The sequence below is a fragment of the Grus americana genome, chromosome 1, assembly GCF_028858705.1.
Source record: "Grus americana isolate bGruAme1 chromosome 1, bGruAme1.mat, whole genome shotgun sequence".
Classification (NCBI taxonomy): Eukaryota; Metazoa; Chordata; class Aves; order Gruiformes; family Gruidae; genus Grus; species Grus americana.
In genome coordinates this window covers 126,118,520-126,140,020 of record NC_072852.1, presented here as the reverse complement: position 1 = coordinate 126,140,020, position 21,501 = coordinate 126,118,520, and the positions used below count along the sequence as shown (strand labels likewise).

General features: G+C 37.8%; 1 protein-coding gene across 1 annotated transcript in view; it reads right to left on the bottom strand.

Moving 5' to 3' along the window:
* Nucleotides 1-21,501, bottom strand: part of CFAP47 (cilia and flagella associated protein 47) — a 362,349-nt gene that overhangs the window by 263,149 nt on the left and 77,699 nt on the right. The window contains 3 exon segments of the mRNA XM_054819861.1: nucleotides 9,787-9,982; nucleotides 18,116-18,256; nucleotides 18,829-18,922. Of these exon segments, the coding sequence (XP_054675836.1) occupies nucleotides 9,787-9,982; nucleotides 18,116-18,256; nucleotides 18,829-18,922 (431 nt within the window).

Genomic DNA, 21,501 nt, shown 5'->3' with positions numbered 1-21,501 from the left:
TGGAGAGATGGAAATTCTGCAGAAAGGAATCTGGAGATAACAGTAAATCTCATACTGTTGCAGAAAAAGCAAATGCTTTGCTAGGATGCATAAATAGGAGAGTTGTACCTTTAAGCAGGTAGACTGATCCTATCACTTCTATTCAGTTCTAGTACTCTCACATGGTATAAAAGCCAGTAATTGGCACCAAACTTCAAGAAAGACATGGATCAACTAAGAGAGTTTCCAAGAAAACAAATGAGCTGAGGACACAGAAAGACAGAGAATGGAAGTGATTTACCAAGAGGGAGGAGAGGGAGTAGCTGAAGCAGACCATAATAATTTGTGAATATGTACAAAGTTACTAGAAAAGCAAATATCCACTGTGCACCACGTTTTAGAAGAGAAAGGACGGACTTAAACTCTAGCAGGGGAATTTTTGGGTTGTGTTAGATAATAGGAAAATCTTTCAAATGGAAATGAGTGGGAAATACTGGCTGATAGTACCTAAAGCAGACCATGGAATCTCCTTTTCCAGAGATTTTTATAACTTTCTAGGCAAAGAGCTGTCCAGTACACTACAGGTATTGTCAGTTTGGTCTTTGCACATGAGAATTAAACAAATTATTTCTGTTCTCTTTCTCCCTTTCCTACCTTCTGTGCTTTACTGTGGGGTATTTTCAAGTTTCACTTTTCTTAACTGATCCATCAGTATGCTTTCTCTCACTGACTTACTAAAGTAAGTAGTAAAGTAAGTTGGTAACAAAGTATCTCTTTGCAGATAGATAGTAGTGTTTTAATTCAAAGAAACACCCCAGATAAACAGCTAATTGGATCAAGAGTTCCCAGCAATCTCTGAAGCCATTGTTCTCAATGGTTATGAAGTAATATATTTCACTGTTTCAAAATAGCTAACACATTCCAACACTGACAGTGAAAATGAAATCTTTAAAGCAGTTGTCCCCTCTCCTGAAAACCAGGAAGAAATGATATCCAAACTTATTCTAAATAGATATTCTTTGGTGTCAGTCCCACAAAAAAATTTAAATAAAACAGTACAAAATGGTTGGCAAACCAAAATCATGATCTTCTTTCTGGTAGAAGAAAGCTGTTTAGCCCACCATAAAAAACACTACACTTAAGCAACTCTTCCACCACACACACCACATTACTTTCATTCTGGAAAAAAATGACTGAGAAAAATTACCATTAATCTTAAAATAAAAATTCCAATAGAAAAGGAAAAAAGTTGTAACACAGAAGTATGATGTATTGGTATTATCTGGATAAGAAGACCATCCAGAAAGAACATGGTCTTATACCAAGCATTAAAACTCTTAAAGGATCAGGTTTAATCTACTAAGGTTAAGAGTTATTTTATATAGAAAAGTAAGAATAGCAATAAATCTTTAAAGAAACTATTTCTTGTGAAGCTGTTCTGCTGTTTTCACAAGCAATAAAAAGTTAAATTCTTGCTACCAGTTGCAAAATCAACTGATATATGTCTAAGAAGGCATAACAGACATCTTCACAAATGATAAATCTTCTGATATATAGCCACAAGGAAATTTTTCAAATTCTGAGTTACTGAAAAGCAGAGGAAAAAATATATATAGGGTTAGGGTAATATTCTATAAGACTTTCCAAATAAACCTAATACATTCACATAAAAATCTTGAAACTGATGACCTTTAATGATCAAAAGTATGAAATGATGCTTTATAAGAAATTAATAAATTAGATTATGGAACTACAAAGGAAAAGTAACAGTTGAGTGGCAATATGACAGCAGTCTATATAAGTAGGTGTGACATTGAGGCTGGGCACCAGACATTATTGTTAAATAGCTCAGTGGAATACACAAATTTGTCAGTAAAGTATCAAATTACAGTATTAAGTAGCAAGCTGAAAACAAAATATTTTACATACAACAGATTTTAAACCTAGTAACTACTTCAGAATGGTGTGATGCTAGAAGTTTGCACAGGTTCAAAATATAATTAAACAAATTATCAATAAAAATCTAGTACAACCCTACAGAAGTACCACCTCGTCTCAAGTAGCCTTGAATTTCAAATCAGGAAGTCTCAGAGTATGTATAAAGAAAGTATTGCCATATGTTTGCACTGTTACTCATCTCTAAGCGTCTTCTATCGGAGGTAGAATACTGAGCTAGAGAGAACTTTAAACTATCGCAGTATGTCCTTCTTAATATAAGTTACTGCAGTAATAATGGTTTATAATATTATATAACAACTTCTTACTCTGAAATCTGAAAATCTCTGGAGGTGGAACTAATCTATAGCTATAATAATGCCTATAGTCCTGTTTCAATAGCTTAAATCTGGTACTGAATAATACAAACATTTACAGAAGAAATATGTGGCAATAACCTTTTCTGTAAGTGCTGACGTTAGAACCAGGACAAGGTTTAAAATGATGCTACTGAAGTATGCAATACAGAGCATAAGAAAGATGAGTGGAAATATGCCTTAGAAGATTTTTTTTAAAAGGCTATTAAGTTTTTCCTAAAATTTATTTAGGCTTAACAGAATGATAATGTATCTACCTTCAGCACATACAGCATGTGAGGCTACATTTACCTTAACATGGAAAACAAGAAGTCTTTTATTAGAGACTCGTAGGAAAATTACAGTTCCTGTTTCAGGCAGGTTGCTACAACCCTCGCTGACCAAAACTGATAATTCTTCTAAGAACTCCTGAAATATTAGGGACAGGTTGATTTAAGACCACTGTCAATTCATAATAATTCTGAGCAGAAAAGTTCAAGAAGCACCACATGGGGCAATGACAGAAAAACGGATACACTGGGGGTATGTCTCATTTATTCCCATCTGTTGCAGAAGGCTTTTACCCTGAGGCATGAACATTTACCTTTCTGCTCCTAATAAAATTTTCCAATCATCTTTTGTTATCTATGCAGTTTTGGTTTATTTTTGCTGATCCTTATCCCAAATAATGTCTTAAATTGACAAATTCCTTAGATTTTTATGCATCACATACGAACAGTGTTACCTTATATCAGTCTCCATTTTGTTGCTTTTCAACAGAAGGTTTCCATTTGTAAAGAGAACTACTTTTAAAATCACTGAACAGTACTAAAAGCTTCTAGATTAGAATGTTACCCTCTACACTGCTTTTTTTGTCATGGCATTTCACTTATAGATCACTTTGATTTAAAATGCAATAAATCACGGCAATTGATTACAGCATACTTGGCTTCTATACTGGCTTAAGAATGAACACTATAATCCCTGCATCATTTTATTTATTAAAAAAAAAAAAAGTTAAATACTGTTCTCAGTGAAATTCACTGTTTGATACTTACAATGAATTAACAGAAACTTTTCCACTTTTCATAGTCTGAAATGTTTTTTCCTCTCAAAATATCTGAAGTTGTATTACTAAATCCACAGCTATACCATACTTAATCTAAATATTTGGTATGCACTGCAGAAGTAGCATTAATTATGCAAATAATCAGAAAGCTTATTTACTCCAATTAACACACAAACACTGTGAAGCGCCTTGTTTAGCTGAAAGTAGAATAGCTGTCTAGGCATCTCAAAATGTATTGCAAGTAAGGACACAAAAATTCTTCCTAAATATTTATCCAATTATTCCTATTTAGGTCATTTAGGTTTTTGAGGGTCAGCATATATGTGTATACACATAAACATTTTTATATATAAGCATACATGTATACACACACATATATATGCATACATATATTTGTATACACAAATATATAGACAAATATATGCAGCCCTAAGACTTAGGGCTTTTTCTTGAAAGATATTTTAGCAGTTTTCCAAATACGAATACTTTGAATCTTCTCAGTATAGAGCTCTAAGGACTATCCTCCTTCATACTTTTATTTCCCTGAAGCTGCGTAATGCCAGCCACTATAAAACAATAAAACTGTACAAAACAAATATTTTGATACTACTCCAAAGTCTAAAAAGTTAAATTAAACACAGAGTTTGGCTTATTTCTCAACTGTATATGAACTTAAAACTCAGGAAAATAACTCTTTTTTTTCTATTAAATGAAATTTTGATATGATCTTGTGGGTTTTTCAGCTATAGGGAACGAGCTACAATGCAATTCTTAAACATGGAGTATTCAGCTTGACTAAGGCGAACAGGACAGAAAAGCCTACTTATTGGATTTTATATTTACATATTAAGTTTTATGTTCTGCTGTGCAAAACATGAAATATAACACAGAAAAATGGTTAAAAACTTTGCTAATTTATATTTCAGGAAATAGTTTCCGGGATCTATCACTAAAGAACAATGTTCTGTCATAATATTTTGTTGGAAGTCAGACGTACGATACTCATGATGGCAGTTCATTAGATAGTCATTTGCCCTTCTTTAACTCAGCTTTTTATCAAGTGTGTAGAAAGAAAGATTCATTCTGTGGGAAAAGTCTGTTTTGCAGCGATTTTAACTGAAAGAAATCTTACATGAAATTACATAAGATTCTTCCCTTTTACCCTTCAAAGATAAAAAATATCCTTTTGTGCTTGTTTCTCAGTTGTCTCTAGCAACTATCAAATTGAGAAGCAAGAATCAATGGACTCCATAAATACCCTTCCTAAAAACTGGGGAAAGAAAAGAGAGGAGACAGGAGAGAGGAGAGAGGAGAGGAAGAAAAATTCATTAAAACAAGGAAAAGAAAAGAGCGTGCTTTTTAATTGCTGTACTAGAAACAACCTTAAGTAAAAGTTCTACAGAACCAGTTTGAAAACAAACAAGAATTCTACTTCTTATACAGTCTTGTGAAGACATGTTATCTCACACTAAAATCTCTCCTTCCTCAACCTTTTTATTTCAGATGCCATGCTAAATTGATATCAAAATTAAAACTATAAAAATAAAAAAAACAAAAAAACCCCACCTCACTTACAGTGAAGTGAATAAAATACATCAAAACCAAAACTTTCCTACCTGAGAGTAAGAATCTTGAGAGATGCTACTATTCCTAACACTCTCAGACAAACCTGCATTGGCACTGGATTAGGACTTCTCTTTCAAGCAGAATTTCCATTCTAAGCAGATTTTCCAGTGAAATGAAGATGTGTCTGCTCCAGAGACAGCCATTACATCTCAGACTTAGGTTGATTGTTCAGATATTGTTCAATTTACTGGCTGTTATATTCCCTAATAATTTTATATTAGATGTAGATTTATCTACTCTTTTCAAGATCTTCCTGGGATACATTCAAGAAAATCCTTTATTTCTCAAAACACAATTTATCTTTTTCACTGTGGCAAGAATCATAATTAATAAGGAAGAGACATACAGCTTCTCAGGTGGCAATTTAATTCATTAATTTGCAAAAATTTCTTCTGTTTATGAAGTACAGGTTTTGAATTATGGCATTCCAATACTTTAGCAACTTGTTAAGGGGTTTTCCTGACTTTTTTTTCATACTATTAGTTGTTAGTCTTTCAGAGAGAAATGTTGAAAAGAAATGTGAAGATAAGGAATGGGTAGAAGGTAAATTGAAAATTTATTACACTAAAATAATTCATGCTTCCTCTCCTGTCACTACAATTGCCCATATACCCTAAGTGGGCACCGAATCTTATATTTCATGTATAATTAAGGTCTCAGCAGAATAGGCAAAGTTGCATTTTGCAGTTTTACAACTTCTGTTCTCAAGTTTCAATGTTGCTCTCCATTGTATGGTCAATAAGACAAATTACAAGCCTGTCCTCCCAAAACATATGCCAAGCTGCTTTTGAAACACATTTATTTTCTAGTAGCAGTAACGGCAGAAGATGTGGACATAGTAAACTCCTTGCTAACGTTCTCTCTAAGCTATTGAGATCTTCATTCTTGCAAAAGAAGAGTTCTGATGAATGATATAGTTATCTTCAACTTTAGAAGGAAGTAATAAAGATCTATGTTTAAAACCTTTCTGCACTGCAGTAGCTTAGGCTTTGCTCACTTCACATTTCACTTTAAGTAGCTTAGGTATCAAAGGAAACACTGAGAAATGTGACCTGGATAGATATTCATTTATTTAGTAGGAATGGATCACCCAACAGACTAGCTTGAGCTGAAAGCAGCTCCATGGTCAAGACATATTGCTAATCAGGGATAATTCTTTATGCAAAGCAGAATGCTTGGATGATAATATGCAGGCACGTAAATGTTAAGGAAAAAGTGGTAATTACTCTCTGATCTGGATGGTAGCAAGAATAAAAGAACTAATCCTTCTCTTAAAATTAGTGATACTAAGCAAATAATAACCACAAAAAATACAAAATTGAGGCTATTTGGGACTTTCAGTTGGATTGTATGAACATTTACTATACTTTGACTGACATTTTTCCTTATGACACTTTTAACTGTTCCTCTGAAAAAGCCTGTTTAAATGTTTAATTTAAGGCTAATATGATTTAAAATGTCACAATATCTAAGTATAAATTTGATGATTAACCTTAACATCATAAAATTTAAAGGACCAATGGTACATGAGAATATTAAATCTGCTGAGATATAGAAGTTCTTCTCCAGTGTAAGATCTTAAAAACCAAATTCAGTCTAATGACCCCTGAGGTACATTACTGGTGACCAGCCTCCAGTCAGACTTTGTGCCACTGACCATAACCCTTCAAGCCTGGCAGTTCAACCTAATTTCAGTCCACCTTACTGCCCTCTTATCTAGCCTATACTTCATCAGTTTGTTTATGAAGATGTTACGGGAGGCTGTTGAAAGCCTTGCCAAAGTTGAGATAAACAACACTGCTCTCCACCTGTCCAATGAGCTAGTCGTGGCATTGTGGAAGGCAAGCCGGTTGGTCAAGCATGATTTCCCCTTTGTAAATTCATGCTGACTACTCCCAAACAACTTCTTGTCCTTCATATGTTTGGAAATGGTTTCCAAGATTGTTTACTCCATTACCATCTCAAAAAACAGGGTGAGGCTGACTGGCCTGTAGCTCCCTGGATCAGCCTTCTTCCAGATGGGAATGACATTTGCTTTCTTCCAAACCTCTTCCAAACCTGCTTGTCCTGACCTTTCCAAGATTACTGAGCGTGGTCTCGCAATGACATTGGCCAGCTCCCTCAGCACTTGTTGGTGCACTGCATCGGGTACCAAGGATTTGTGTTTGTCCAATTTTTTTAAGTGCTCCCTTATCTGATCCTCCTCCACCAAGGCTGTCTTACTTGCTCCAGACTTTCCCATTCATCTCAAGCACCTGGGATTGCTCAGTGCCAGTCTTACCAGTAAAGACCAAGGTGAAGAAGGCATTGAGTACATCAGTCTTTTCTGTATCCTTTGTCATCAGATCCTCTGCCCCGTTTAGCAGAAAGAACAGCAGAGTAGCAGACACCAATTCATTCTGAGGCAGTAAAAGCAAAAAAGTAAGAAAGAGGAAAGTGAAGGCTAAACCACAGGATTCAAAGAGATATTGAGGCAGGTCATCTGTGGAACAGAAGAGTATAAGATCATACAGTTAAGAACTCTTATAATGCAGATGTATAAGATTAAGACTATTATTTTCATAATTTATCAGAATTCTCTCATTTTTTAATTATCGTATCTTTAGCAATACTCATTTATGTGGTTTTGTGAGAGAAATGGAAATAGAAGCAAAAGAAAAGGGGATGCTCATGTGCATACACCAAGCTATTTCTGCGTGCCCTCTAGCAAACAGAATATAGAACTTATGAACCAAAAAAGATATATACAAGTCGATATAGCAAGGCAGTATCTGTAACTTCACACACACAGAAAGTATATATAATCTTTGCCTTCTCATTCCAATCTTGCACTTCTCTGAAAGCAGAAAAGTATAATTAAGTGAAATTGTGAGAGAGAACTGCAATGCAGATAAATGTCCTCTGGCAGTAACCACAAAATCCATCTTCACCTATGACCCAGAGCCAAATCTGCAACCAGATGTGCATAAATGAATACATTAACATACTGAGTTACCATGATTTAACAGAAATTATTATGTTCAGAAAACCCTAATATTGTAATTAAATCATTCTTTTTGGGTGCCAATTTTGGGGAGCCTTTAGAACTAAATAATTGCAAAAAATCTACTTTACAATTGCTGATAACCATATAACAACTCATTAAAAAAACCAAACTCATTTTAATATTCTAATTTATTACATACTCTTAGGCAACTAAAACAATACTTTCAATAACTGGCTCCTTAAAATGCATCAGTAGATATTCCACTTCAACAGAGACATTTGGGGGTTTTTGCCCAGTAGTGTCCACTAGATCTGCACTTTATGGTTCAGATTCACTTCTCTCATCTTTAGACATCATAACTCAATTAAAAATTTAATGTTAAATAAGATGCATTTTGATGTTCGTATTCTCCCCAACAAGTTCCCGCAGGCCAGAACAAGGCAAGCCATGCCCCAACATCTAGGTATTACTGTAGTCTACAATACAGAGAACAGACAGTGGAGGTGAGGAATATATCCATGCAGCATTTATGGTGAGCCACAACACTGGCCAGGTAGCTAGCCATTCTCTTTGCAAGTTGTCATCTATACACATTGGACTCAGATAACATGCAGCAGAGCAGAGTGCTTGCAACTGTGAGAGAGCTCCACTAAAGTAGGCACTACACACAGATAATAAGAAAATTATATATTACAAATACACCTACTTACTGTGGGGCTTGTTACTTTAGCTAGGGACACTCCCTAAGTTAATCATAAAATCAGACCCAAACTATGACTTAACAGCCAGAAAACTATTTCTATTGGATGTAGGGGGTATAGACTGACCTCTCAATCTTGTCAGCAGAATTATTCAACGCATTTGATAATATCCAGAATAATTTGCTTCTATACGGTAAAATGAGAAAAGCAAGGGGATATTCAAAGCATATGCGATGTAAAGAATATACCCAAATGAGACTTATGGAAGATGATATGCAAAAAGATTATCCATAATTCAGATAGGTCAGAAATCACTGAAGACAAAAATTACACTAGACAGTCTTTTCCATATGTGGCTTGTAAGCCATTCTTATGGAGTTCTTCCATGATCATCATCAGACTGCCCCTTCTTGGTGTTAACTACCCATCCAAAATTAATGCTGAAAGAGACAATGAAGTCAGGGTCAAGAGGCAAAAGGGAGAAATCATACAAGGAAATAGAAATAATAATTACTACTGGTTGAACAGTTTATCAGATTTAAATACCAGAACTGCCTAAGTTAGTCTTAAATGGAACAGGTCATTTTGTCTAACCTTACTCAAGCGATCATGAGGTGTCAAACTGACCTTGCAAGTAGGGCAAGATTTATGATATGGAAACTTGGTCTCCATTACCTTCCTAAATGGCATTAGAGTAAAGGTAATACAAAAATTATTCTAAAAATTCTGAAAAGCTACCTCTCAAACACACCACTATAAGCACAAATACTAACAATTGCATATGACTATAGACAGGAAAATGAAGAGAAAGTGATTAATGTTAGCACTTCCTTCCTGAGATCATTAATGGAAAGAAGAAAGTGAGATGGTTCACCACACTTCATCCTTTATACCTAGTTAGAAACTGTAGGAACACACAGAACACAGAAGATATTTCATGAACAGTGCTAGTCAAAAGATGCTGCTCTTGGAACACAGAAACACAAGAAAAGTAAATACCTATGGATTGGCAATAACTTCTCCTCCAGAAAATACTTTCAGTGGCAAGTTGTCATGATATATCTGTGAATAACAATTTTAAAAGTCTACAAAAAGAGTATTAGAAGGAAGAATACAGTGAAAGAATTATTTCACCTTTTTGGCAATCTTTCCACACAGTTTTTCGATTCTTCTCATAATGTTTATTCAACCAGGTAAGGATGGTTCGTTCATATGGAGAATATATATTACTGGATAAAGGTTCTGATTTTATTCTTGGCATGTTCTGCATGCTTTCCAAGCTGGACAGATCAGTGATATTACATGAAGAAACACGTGGAAGAACAAACACCTGAAATTAGAAAAAGTGGTTTTAAGCATGAACTGTAAAAAGAACAATTTCAAGTTGAATGATGAAAACCCCAATTCAAACTCAAAAGGTTTTCTAATTTAGAAAAGGTTTTAATAGATTACACATTTGCATAAAAGCATAACACATGAGAACAGATTTGCTGAGGTTTTAGGGAATTCCTTTGCTTCCTTAAACAAAATGCAAACTGAATTTCCAAATGGTCTTGGGAGTCTGGAGAGGTCCCAGTTGACTGGAAGCTGGCAAATGTTGTCCCGGTTTTCAAGAAGAGTAAGAAGGTAGACCATGGTAATTACAGGCCTGTCAGTTTCATTTCAGTGCCTGGTAAAATTATGGAGAAGCTTATTCTAGGAGTTATTGAAAAACACCTGAGAGACAATGCAGCCATTGGTCATAGAAGCACGGGTTAATGAGGGGAAAGTCCTGCTTAACCAACTTAATTTCCTTTTATGACAAGGTCACCCATGTAGGTGACCAAGGGAAGCCAGTAGATGTGGTGGTTTTAGATTTTGGCAAAGCTTTTGATACTGTCTCTCACAGTATTGTTCTGGACAGAATGTCCAGCACGCAGCTGGACAAGTCCATAATACAATGGGTGAACGATTGGCTGACAGGTTGGGCTCAAAGAGTTCTAGTAAATGAGGTCACATCAGAATGGCGGACAGTCACCAGTGAGGTTACCCAGGGCTCAATTTTAGGGCCAGTGCTCTTTAAAGTTTGTATAAATGATCGGACACAGGAATTGACTGTACATTAAGTTTGCCAATGATACTGAACTAGGAGGAGCTGTGGACTCCCTCAAGGGTAGGGAGGCCTCAAAGAGAGATCTGGATAGACTAGAAAGCTGGGCAATAACCAACTGTATGAATTTTAGAGCAGGTCCAGATTCTGCACCTGGGACAGGGTAATCCTACTTATACATATAAATCAGGGGACAAGAGGCTGGAGAGCAGCCCCACAGAAAAGCATCTGGGAGTTTGGGTTGATGGCAAGTTGAACATGAGTCAACAATGTTCCCTGGCAGCCAAAAGGGCCAACTGTGTCCTGGGGTGCATCAAGCAAAGCATAGCCAGCTGGTCGAGGGAGGCAATTTTCCCACTCTACACTGCACTGATGCAGCCCCACCTCGAGCACTGTGTGCAGTTTTGGGCGCCTCAATATAAGGAAGACATGAAACTATTAGAGTGTTTCCAGAGGGTGACCAAGATGGTGAAAGGCTGGACTTACAATGAATGGCTGACGTCACTTGGTTTGTTCATCTTGGAGAAGTCTGAGGGGTGACGTCACTACAGTCTACAACTTCCTCAACATGAGCAAGCAACGTGTGCTCGCAGCCCAGAAAGCCAACCACGTCCTGGGCTGCATCAAAAGAAGCATGACCAGCAGGTCGAGGGAGGTGATTCTCCCACGCTACTCTGCTCTTGTGAGACCCCACCTGGAGTACTAAATTCAGCTCTGGGGTCCCCAGTACAAGAGAGACATGGAGCTGTTGGAGCGAATCCAGAGGAGGGCCATGAAGATAATCAGAGGGCTGGAGCACCTCTCCTGTGAGGACAGGCTGAGAGAGTTGGGGTTGTTCAGCCTGGAGAAGAGAAGGCTCCGGGGAGACCTTATTGCAGCCTTCCAGTACCTAAAGGGGGCCTGCAAGAAAGCTGGAGAGGGCCTGTTTACAAGGGCATGGAGTGATAGGACAAGGGGTAATGGGTTTAAACTAAAAGAGGGTAGATGTAGATTAGATATCAGGAAGAAATTCTTCACTGTGAGGGTGGTGAGGCACTGGAACAGGTTGCCCAGAGAAGCTGTGGATGCCCCATCCCTGGAAGTGTTCAAGGCCAGGCTGGACGGGGCTTTGGGCAACATGGTCTAGTGGAGGGTGTCCCTGCCAATGGCAGGGGGATTGGAACTAGATGATCTCTGAAGTTCCTTCCAACCCAAATCATTCTATGATTCCATGAATTGGGCTCAGTTTCTTAGTCCCTTAAACACCACTGGTGACGTCTAATTTCCTGATACGTATATACATAAAGAAAAGGCTATTATATTTTATCAAATCAGAATTAAAACAGCTTGCACTCCTTTTATAATTGTTTCTTTTCATATTAGTTTCCAATACCAGATTTTAACCTGTATATTAGAGAGCATTTGTTTCTTGAGGCAAGGTATTACAACTTTTTAATCCATTTGTTGCAGATGGAGAACACTCTTACATATAGTATGATGCAGCTACAGCAAGATGGCTTCACAGTTTCCACACTTACATCTGGATTTCTTTTTTTTTTTCCAGATCATATGAAGGACTGTCATCCAATACTTTCACATTTTCCTGAAGAAAACATTTTGTAATATACTAACATACAAAACCTAGTTAACTACTAATGTACGAGACTCAAGTTATACCATCCATATTTAATTACAATAATTAAAAAAAAATTGAGTCATTTCGAAATTCCTTTTTAAACCCCAAAGCATTTCAGTTTAGCATCATCTAGTTCATGTTTTCTCAAAAGGCTTTGCAGGTTAATTTATTGCAATGTTCCTTCATCAGTATAACCTGATGTTCTGTCAAAAGGATCAAAACAGGAAACAGTAATGGCAACTACATTTAGAAGAAAATATGAAACATTATTTACCCATAAAACATTACTTTGCTGTGTCTTAACAAGTCCAATCCATCCTAATACAAGATGCCCACATATCTACCTTCCTAATGAGACCCTGTTGAGAGACCTGGACATTAGCATACAGTGGCTTTTTAAAGCATACTGTATTTATTAAAAAAAAATCAGCTATAAGGTTATGAAATGTTATTACTTGTAACTATAAAAAGCATCATTACTACATGCTCATTAAATTTAAAGATAAATTGTCTTTATTGAAAATCTGGCCTGACCCAAAGGCTAAATTACCACTTCTGCTGTCAGTGTCCATGTGTTTGCACTAGCCTTGACTTTCAAGATTTGTAGAATACCATCAGTATTTTAGCTCTTGCTCAAAAAGACAATTAAAAGTATATCTTTATGATTCATGAATCTCCATTTTATTCTCCACAGGTTCTACCCTTTCTTCAGAATAAACTTCATTTTCTATTTTTCTGAGCTGGATTTAGGTACAATTTTTTTCCTCTGGAACTTCTGCAGCATTAACGGAAGTTTTCATAACTAATAGGTGGGCCATAATGCATCAGGTCAAGGCATCAGATACAGACATGAAGCAATATGGGATGACATTTTAGTTGATAAAGAATAATATTAGGTATATCTAATAGCAGCATTTTATTTCTAAAATAAAATTGGATAACAAAACATCTCTGGTGAATAGACTAATTATTTTAACATTTTCTGAAATTTGCAGCATACTATGTGAGTTAGAAAGAATTCTGTTTCATCTGATCTTGCGTGAAATCAGGCTATTGTAATCACAAAAAGGCTTGTCTCCACTTTCATTTTAATGAAACTGCTTTGAAGATACGAAATGTTCTCTCAACTTCAGAATATTTCAACGCTAGCCCAAGTAAATATTTCTATAGAAGCCAATCTTGCTGTCTTGACAGTTCATATCCTGTTTTTTCTTTATTGTTCTGATGCTTTCTTTACAGATTTAACAAAATAAATAAATAAACTTTGTTCAGCAGCAGTCACGGTCACCCTTGTCAAAAATGGGTTTGAACAAAAAGGTGTGGAAGAGAGAACAGGACTATGAATGTTAAGTGACTAGGTCAAATGTAAAGCCATGTTATCTTAAGAGTTCAGCTTATGCTTTATTGTATTGAATTGAATACCATGTAGCCAAACTGCATAAGACCACAACATAAAAGTAAAGCAGAGAAATATAATTCCTAATACATTAGCAGGAGAGACAGAGAAGATGAATGTGACACTATAAAGCTGTAAAAATGTACTATTATAGGATAGAAAGATGAAGGAACAATGAATGAGAAGCTGAAACATGCTTCTCGTGAATGAAACGGAACTAGAATGATGAAGAGCACATCTTCACAAGATGTATAAGCTGATCTAAACCTGAACTTTTTCATATATCCAGCAACCCTGTGTTCTGTCCCATTCTTATCTCTACACCAATGGTAAGAGAGATGAAAGATCTATTTGGAAGCACCATCTTACTCCACTAGTTCAAGCATAAGGAAAGGGGCAGAATGTAACCAGGAAAACCTGTATTTCCTCACCATCCAGTAGCAGCCCACACCTACATTAGTATAAATTCATAATGATGCTTTGCTTTCTGATATTGGAAAGGCTAAAAAGTTTATTTTAAAAGATTGCACAATACAAAAAATAAAGTTAATGATACACTACAGAAATTATCAAATTAAAAATTGATTTTTTGTTTTTGTTTTGAAGATGTCTTTAAACTGTCACTGTAAGAAGTACTAAAAATTTTCTTAGAGTGGCAAATTGCAATTATCAATAATTTGATCAAAACTGAAGTTAACTTCTCTTTTACATAGACATCAATAATATATAGTCAAAAAAAACCCAACCCATAACTTTTAATAGCTGACACTTTTTCATAATACACATGTGAATGTTTAAAGTATATTTCCCAATATACCTGTGATGAGTTGGCCCTGGCTGGAGACCAGGTGCCCACCAAAGCTGCTCTATCACTTCCCTCTCCTCAGCTGGACGGGGGAGAGAAAATATAACAAAAGGCTCATGGGTCGAGGTAAGGACAGGGAGAGATCGCTCACCAATTACCGTCATGGGCAAAAGAGACTTGACTTGAGGAAATTAATTAAATTTATTGCCAGTCTAAATTGGTGTAGGATAATGAGAAATAAGAACAGTCTTGAAAAACCTTTCTCCCACCCCTCCCTTCTATTGCAGGCTCAACTTCACTCCTCATTTTTCTCTACTTCCTCCCCCCAAGTGGCACAGGGGGACGGGGAATGGGGTTTGTGGTCACTTTATCACACGTTGTCTCTGCCGCTCCTTCCTCCTCAGGGGAAGGACTCCTCACACTCTTCCCCTGCTCCAGCGTGGGGTCCATCCCACAGGAGACAGTTCTCCACCAATTTCTCCAACATGATTCCTTCCCACAGACTGCAGTTCTTCACAAACTGTTCCAGTATGGGCCCCTTCCATGGGCTGTTGAAAGCCTCACTGAAGTCGAGGTAGACAACATCCACTGCTCTCCCCTCATCCACCCAGCCAATCATGCCATCATAGAAGGCTACCAGATTGATCAGGCATGAGTTCCCCCGGTGAATCCATGCTGACCACTCCCTATAACCTTCTTTTCCTCCACATGCTTAGAGATGACCCCCAGAATAAGCTGTTCCATCACCTTTCCAGGGATGGAGGTGAGGCTGATTGGCCTGTAGTTTCCTGGGTCCTCCTTCTTGATCTTTCTGAAGACCAGAGTGACATTGGCTTTCCTCCAGTCCTCAGGCACCTCTCCTGTTTTCCATGACCTTTCAAAGATGATGGAGAGTGGCATAGCAATAACATCTGACAGCTTCCTGAGTACTCATGGGTGCACCCCATCCTGGCCCATGGATTTCTTGGTGTCTCTTAAATCATCTTTGGGACATTCACTGGAGTCACACTACAGTATCTCCCTGTCTTTCTTGTACTGGGAAGCCCAGATAATATATTTTTCATTTCTACCCCTTGGATTGGAAATAAGTAAATATTTATTTTTAGGCATACAAACATTACTGATCATTGGTGAGCACATCAGATTTAGTTTGGAAAGCATGATTTAGATATCCAAAATATTTATCTTACATCAGTAAAAGTAAAATGTAATAAAATTTGAGAAGTACACTGGTTTTGGCAGAGATAGAGGTAATTTTCTTCCTAGCAGCTGGTATAGTGCTGTGTTTTGTATTTAAGATGAGAATAATGTTGATAACACTGATGTTTTCAGTTGTTGCCAAGCAGTCAAGGACTTTTCAGGTTCTCATACTGCCCTGCCAACAAGAAGGCAGGGGATGCCCAAGAAGCTGAGAGGGGACACAGCCAGGACAGCTGGATATTCCATACCATATGATGTCATGTTCCATACATAACTGAGGAGTGGGCCAGGAGGTGGGGCAACTCAGGGTCTTGCAGAGCATCAACTTCAGGTGGTGAGAAATTGTGCTGTTCATCACTTGTTTTATATTTTTTTTTTTCTGTCCTATTAAACTGTCTTTATCTCAACCCAAGAGCTGGGGTTTTTTTCCCATTTTCAATTCTCTCTCCCCTCCCACTGGGAGTGGGGTACTGAGTGAACAGCTGTGCGGCTGTTTTAGCTGCCTGCCGGGTTAAACCATGACATACATACTGACCAAGTTCATTTAATCTTAAAAGTAATAGGTATTGTAAAAGTGCTTACCTGTTTAAAATTCCATTCTAATCTAAGATAATAAATGTCATGGGAACTACAGGCTGGTCAGTCTCACCTCCGTGCCTGGCAACATTATGCAGCAGACCCTCCTGGAGACTATGCTCAGGCACATGGAAAATAAGGAGGTGACTGGTGACAGCCAACATGGCTTCACTAAGGGCAAATCATGCTTGACAAACTTGGTGGCCTTCTATGATGGGGTTACAGCGTCAGTGGATAAGGGAAGCGCAACTGATGTCATCTACCTGGACTTGTGCAAGGCACTTGACACTGTCCTGCATGACATCCTTGTCTCTAAATTGGAGAGACATGGATTCGATAGATGGACCACTCGGTGGATAAGGAATTGGCTGAATGGTCGCACTCAAAGAGTTGTGGTCAACAGCTCAATGTCCAAGTGGAGAACGGTGACGAGTGGCGTTCCTCAGGGGTCGGTACTGGGACCGGCACTGTTCAACATCTTTGTCGGCGACATGGACAGTGGGATCGAGTGCACCCTCAGCAAGTTTGCCGACAACACCAAGCTGTGTGGTGGGGTTGACACGCTGGAGGGAAGGGATGCCATCCAGAGGGACCTTGACAGGCTGGAGAGGTGGGCCCACGCGAACCACATGAAGTTCCACAAGGCCAAGCGCAAGGTCCTGCACATGCGTCGGCGCAATCCCAAGCACGACTATAGGCTGGGCAAGGAATGGATTGAAAGCAGCCCTGAGGAGAAGGACTTGGGGGTGTTGATTGATGAGAAGCTCAACATGAGCCAGCAGTGTGCGCTTGCAGCCCAGAAAGCCAACCATGTCCTGGGCTGCATCAAAAGAGGCCTGACCAGCAGGTCGAGGGAGGTGATCCTGCCCCTCTACTCGGCTCTTGTGAGACCCCACCTGGAGTACTGCATCCAGCTCTGGGGGCCCCAGTACAGGAGAGACATGGAGCTGTTGGAGCGAGTCCAGAGGAGGGCCACAAAGCTGATCAGAGGGCTGGAGCACTTCTGTGAACACAGGCTGAGAGAGTTGGGGTTGTTCAGCCTGGAGAAAAGAAGGCTCCGGGGAGATCTAATTGCGGCCTTCCAGTATCTGAAGGGGGCCTACAGGAAAGATGGTGAGGGGCTGTTTATCAGGGAGTGTAGTGATAGGACAAGGGGTAATGGGTTTAAGCTGAAGGAGGGTCGATTTATATTAGACATTAGAAAGAAATTCTTTACTGTGAGAGTGGTGAGGCACTGGAACAGGTTGCCCAGAGAGGCTGTAGAGGCCCCATCCCTGGAATTGTTCAAGACCAGGTTGGATGAGGCTTTGGGCAACGTGGTCTAGTGGAGGGTGTCCCTGCCCATGGCAGGGGGGTTGGAACTAGATGATCTTTAAGGTCCCTTCCAACCCAAACCATTCTATGATTTTATATGTCTAGTCAACTAAGTATTTCCCATGTAAAGTGTTTCTAACCAGGGTAACAAAAAAAGCATGGAAGAGTTTTCTTTATTTGTAAGAAAAGATTTCTATAACATTTAATTCTACAAAATGGAGACCTAACACAGCATTTCCTAACTGAAACATATTAACATACTGCTAAGGTTTCAGAAGTAAGAAAATTAAAATGTTCTCATTGTTTGTTTTTTTTCTTCTCTGTTAGAAATAAAATACTTAAAAGTATTTAGTTTTGAAGATCTGTTTGGAAAAAAAAACCCTTGAATATACCCCAGATCTTGTTCAAAGCAAAGTTTTTTGCCATCAGTTCTTCAGAACTGAAGTAGTAAATCTGTCTACAATTTACCTTGTATACCTGCAGTAGCACATCTGTCCAGGCTCGTTTGCTCATTGTCTCAAATATGCTGTCCTCCAGAATGAATGTATGTTTGTCGCTAAGTATGTCTGAGTTTTTCACATCTCCTTTTTTCAACTCAGCTGTCTGATCCTTCAGATAAAGGAATATTCATTTCAGCAGTTTGGATAGGAAATTCACAAGAGGATAATAATTAATCAAAGACATAAATGACTGATAACATCTACTGTAGTGCGATAGTGATCAGCATTAGAACCATTTAAGGTTTGCTGCTATCTCAGGAATAAGAAGCATAATGCAGAATTGACAGAAGTTGAAAGCAGCGATAAGGACAGAGAGGCAACACATAGGATTTTTTTTTTTTAATGGTAAAATTAGTAGAAAGCAGTAAAATGAATTCTACTGTTGAACAGTAGAACATATCTGTTGGAAATTAATCGCAGGTATCAGTGGTATCAGAAGGAATGGAAGAGAAAAACTAGGGGAGGAGAGTGTAAATGTTGGTGCCAGTTTAAATTTCTGTTCAACCTCATGCACGTGTTTAGATTTATGCAATCCAAAACAGTCACCACAGTAGGAATACTCAAGGTCCACAGAAGACTTCCACTAGTCTTCAAAGGACTGACACTAAGCGGTCTTTGTTAAAAGAAAAAAAAAGAAGAAAAAAATGAAACAAAAACACACCAAAAAAACCCCAAACCTACCTTCAGTACAGTTTGCTCTTTTCTCCATTTCTTATAATCATCAGGTTCAAGCAGAAATTCTGGCATAACATGAGGAAGATATGCTCCTTGGCTTCTGAAATCACAAAGCAGGAAAAGTTAATAGGTAAGCAACATAATTCTTTTTAAGAGCAGTCCAAGGTTTTCAACTTGCTCAACCTATGTGTAAGCTCTTCTGAGTTCTGTCTGAGTACACTTTGGAGTAACAATCCAGTTCTATTAATTGTTTTAGATCAGATTGAAATTATGATCATGACCACTTATTTCTCCTCCCACAGAATTATATTTTGCTGGTAACAGCACATTTTTTGTCTCCATATTTTACATAGTGATATTATCTTCTCAGATTAATGAAATTTCATGTTTCATACAATGTAGGATGTTTTTTTAAACACAAATACTTTAATCAAGGACCCAAAATAACATCAAGTTAGTAGTCAGGTTCTAAAACTCACCATGCCTGAAATTCCCATTTACCATTAAGTCAGACTCTGTCCCATGAAATCCCTTTAAAACTTCAGTTCTTCCCAAATGATAAAAGAGGGGAGCTATACAACATTCATCTTTTCAAGTGTCCTACCTTTCTTTCAAAGTTTTTGCTTGGTAGATATATGGGAATAGGCGTAATCTAAAATTTTCATCCTCAGAAAAGCTATATAACAATGTTATGTGTCATCATAGTAAAGGTGGGTCCTATAAAACTGAAAGTTCTCATAATTGGCTACATTTTGTTATTGAGGAATACTGTCTTAAAAAAATTCCTCCTCATTAATGTTGATATTTATCATGTTGTCAGTTCTCCAAGATCAGTATTTTCACACTGTTAAAATGGTTTTCCTCAAGAAACACAGCTTGCCACGAATTAGTTAGTTGCCTTGTAAAATACACAAACTTTTCCTTTACTGCTGTAGGAAAGTTCCAAGGAAACCTTTTGAGGGAAGGAAAAATAAAACTGATACTTGGAATGTTGCTTGAAACAGCAAACAACATCCACCTGCTTTAGCAAGTGGAAAATTTGAAAGATGAAGTATGCTTTATTTGAACCATGCTGACCACATAGTGGCTGGGAGAAGAAAGCTGAGAACTATACGTTTCTATTCTCAGAGCGCTCTCCTGGGCTTTGTAAGGAGGGAATTTGCACTTTCCACTAATCACAATGAACATGCAGGAATAGCAGATCACAGATGAATTACTCATATATGGGCTGGCTCTGGATGTCTTACCATCATTACGTACAGTTGTGACAGCAGTGCATATATCAGATATTTTTGTACTATGATCTATAAACACTCTTAAATAACTACCTGTGAAGAAATGAAAATTGTCTAGATGACCCTAAAATGCATAAGTAAGAAAAGAATATCCATAAATCAGGAACAGTGAAGAAATCTGATAGGATTCAAACAAACTAGAAGAGGCAGAAGCTAACAGGATGTGGTAATGCTAAGCGCATACTGAGTGCCAACTTAATCATCTAGCATCAAATCCATATAAGCACAGGAGTCCAGCTAGAACTGCTTTTCTATGGCAACTTGTATTGTTTTGCTAGAGTTGTACAGATACTACTTCATTTCCAATCATCAGATCTCATCAGTCATTAGTCATCAATGTATCTGTGTACAGAGGTGCTGAACTTAGCCTTGACCAATTGGCTGCTGCTCCAATTCTGCTCTGAATACGTCAGTGAGCTAACAGACAAAACTCAGTAAGACTGAAGGTTTTTATTAAAATTTAGCTATTAAATACTTTCCAAATTGCCCAAGAAACTACCTTAGAAACACTGAAGTATTTCTTTCCAGTTGCTGTCATGCTTAGCAAAAAGGGTTGGGATCCACTTACCCCAAAACTCATCATCATTTTAAAGTATGCAACTAACATTAGGTATGCTAGTTTCAAGACACCTAGATTCCCTGGAAAATCTCAGTGGGAAGACTGGACATAAGAGCCGTCAGGCTGCACCAGGAGAAAATTTTGACCCTATCTAGGACTGCTCCAGAAGTATCCCATGAAAAATCTTTAAGGAAACTTGTGTGTATTCATATTTTGATGGAAGCTGCCGAACAGACTTTTTTAGGGGTAACTTCAAGCATGAGGTATGCAAAAGGACAGAAACCTGACTGCGTCCTTGCTGGAAGCTACCAGAATATAAACAAAATAAAGTATTTCAGCAGATCTTTCTGATACAACCTTAATGAAAGCAGATTGATAGCATTCTTTCATTTCTTCACCTATATCTTGAAGAAATATTTCCGCTTGTGTTGTTAATTTTCAATGTTATGAATAAATGTTTTTATTTGCGTTTTACAATACACAAACTTGAGATAAATAAGGTACACAGACATTCTCTCTCAGGTGCAATGACTCAGTAAACTGAGTCATATTAAAAAGTATACTCCTAGCTTCACAGCATATGCACCACCCTACACAAATTCAAAAAATGCTAAGAATTTATCTTGTCTGCCCAAGCCACCTGACACAGTCAGGGTGAAGAAAAGAAATGTTTCCCAGAGCTGATAACAACCAAGAAGGCTTTCTGGTAGACTCAAAGATATTGGGTGGCGTGCTCAAAGTTGGAGGATAACTGATGGTAGGTATCACTGTTATCCAATGAGAAATGATGTTATTTTGGTTCTTTTGTACTGACCTCATCCATCA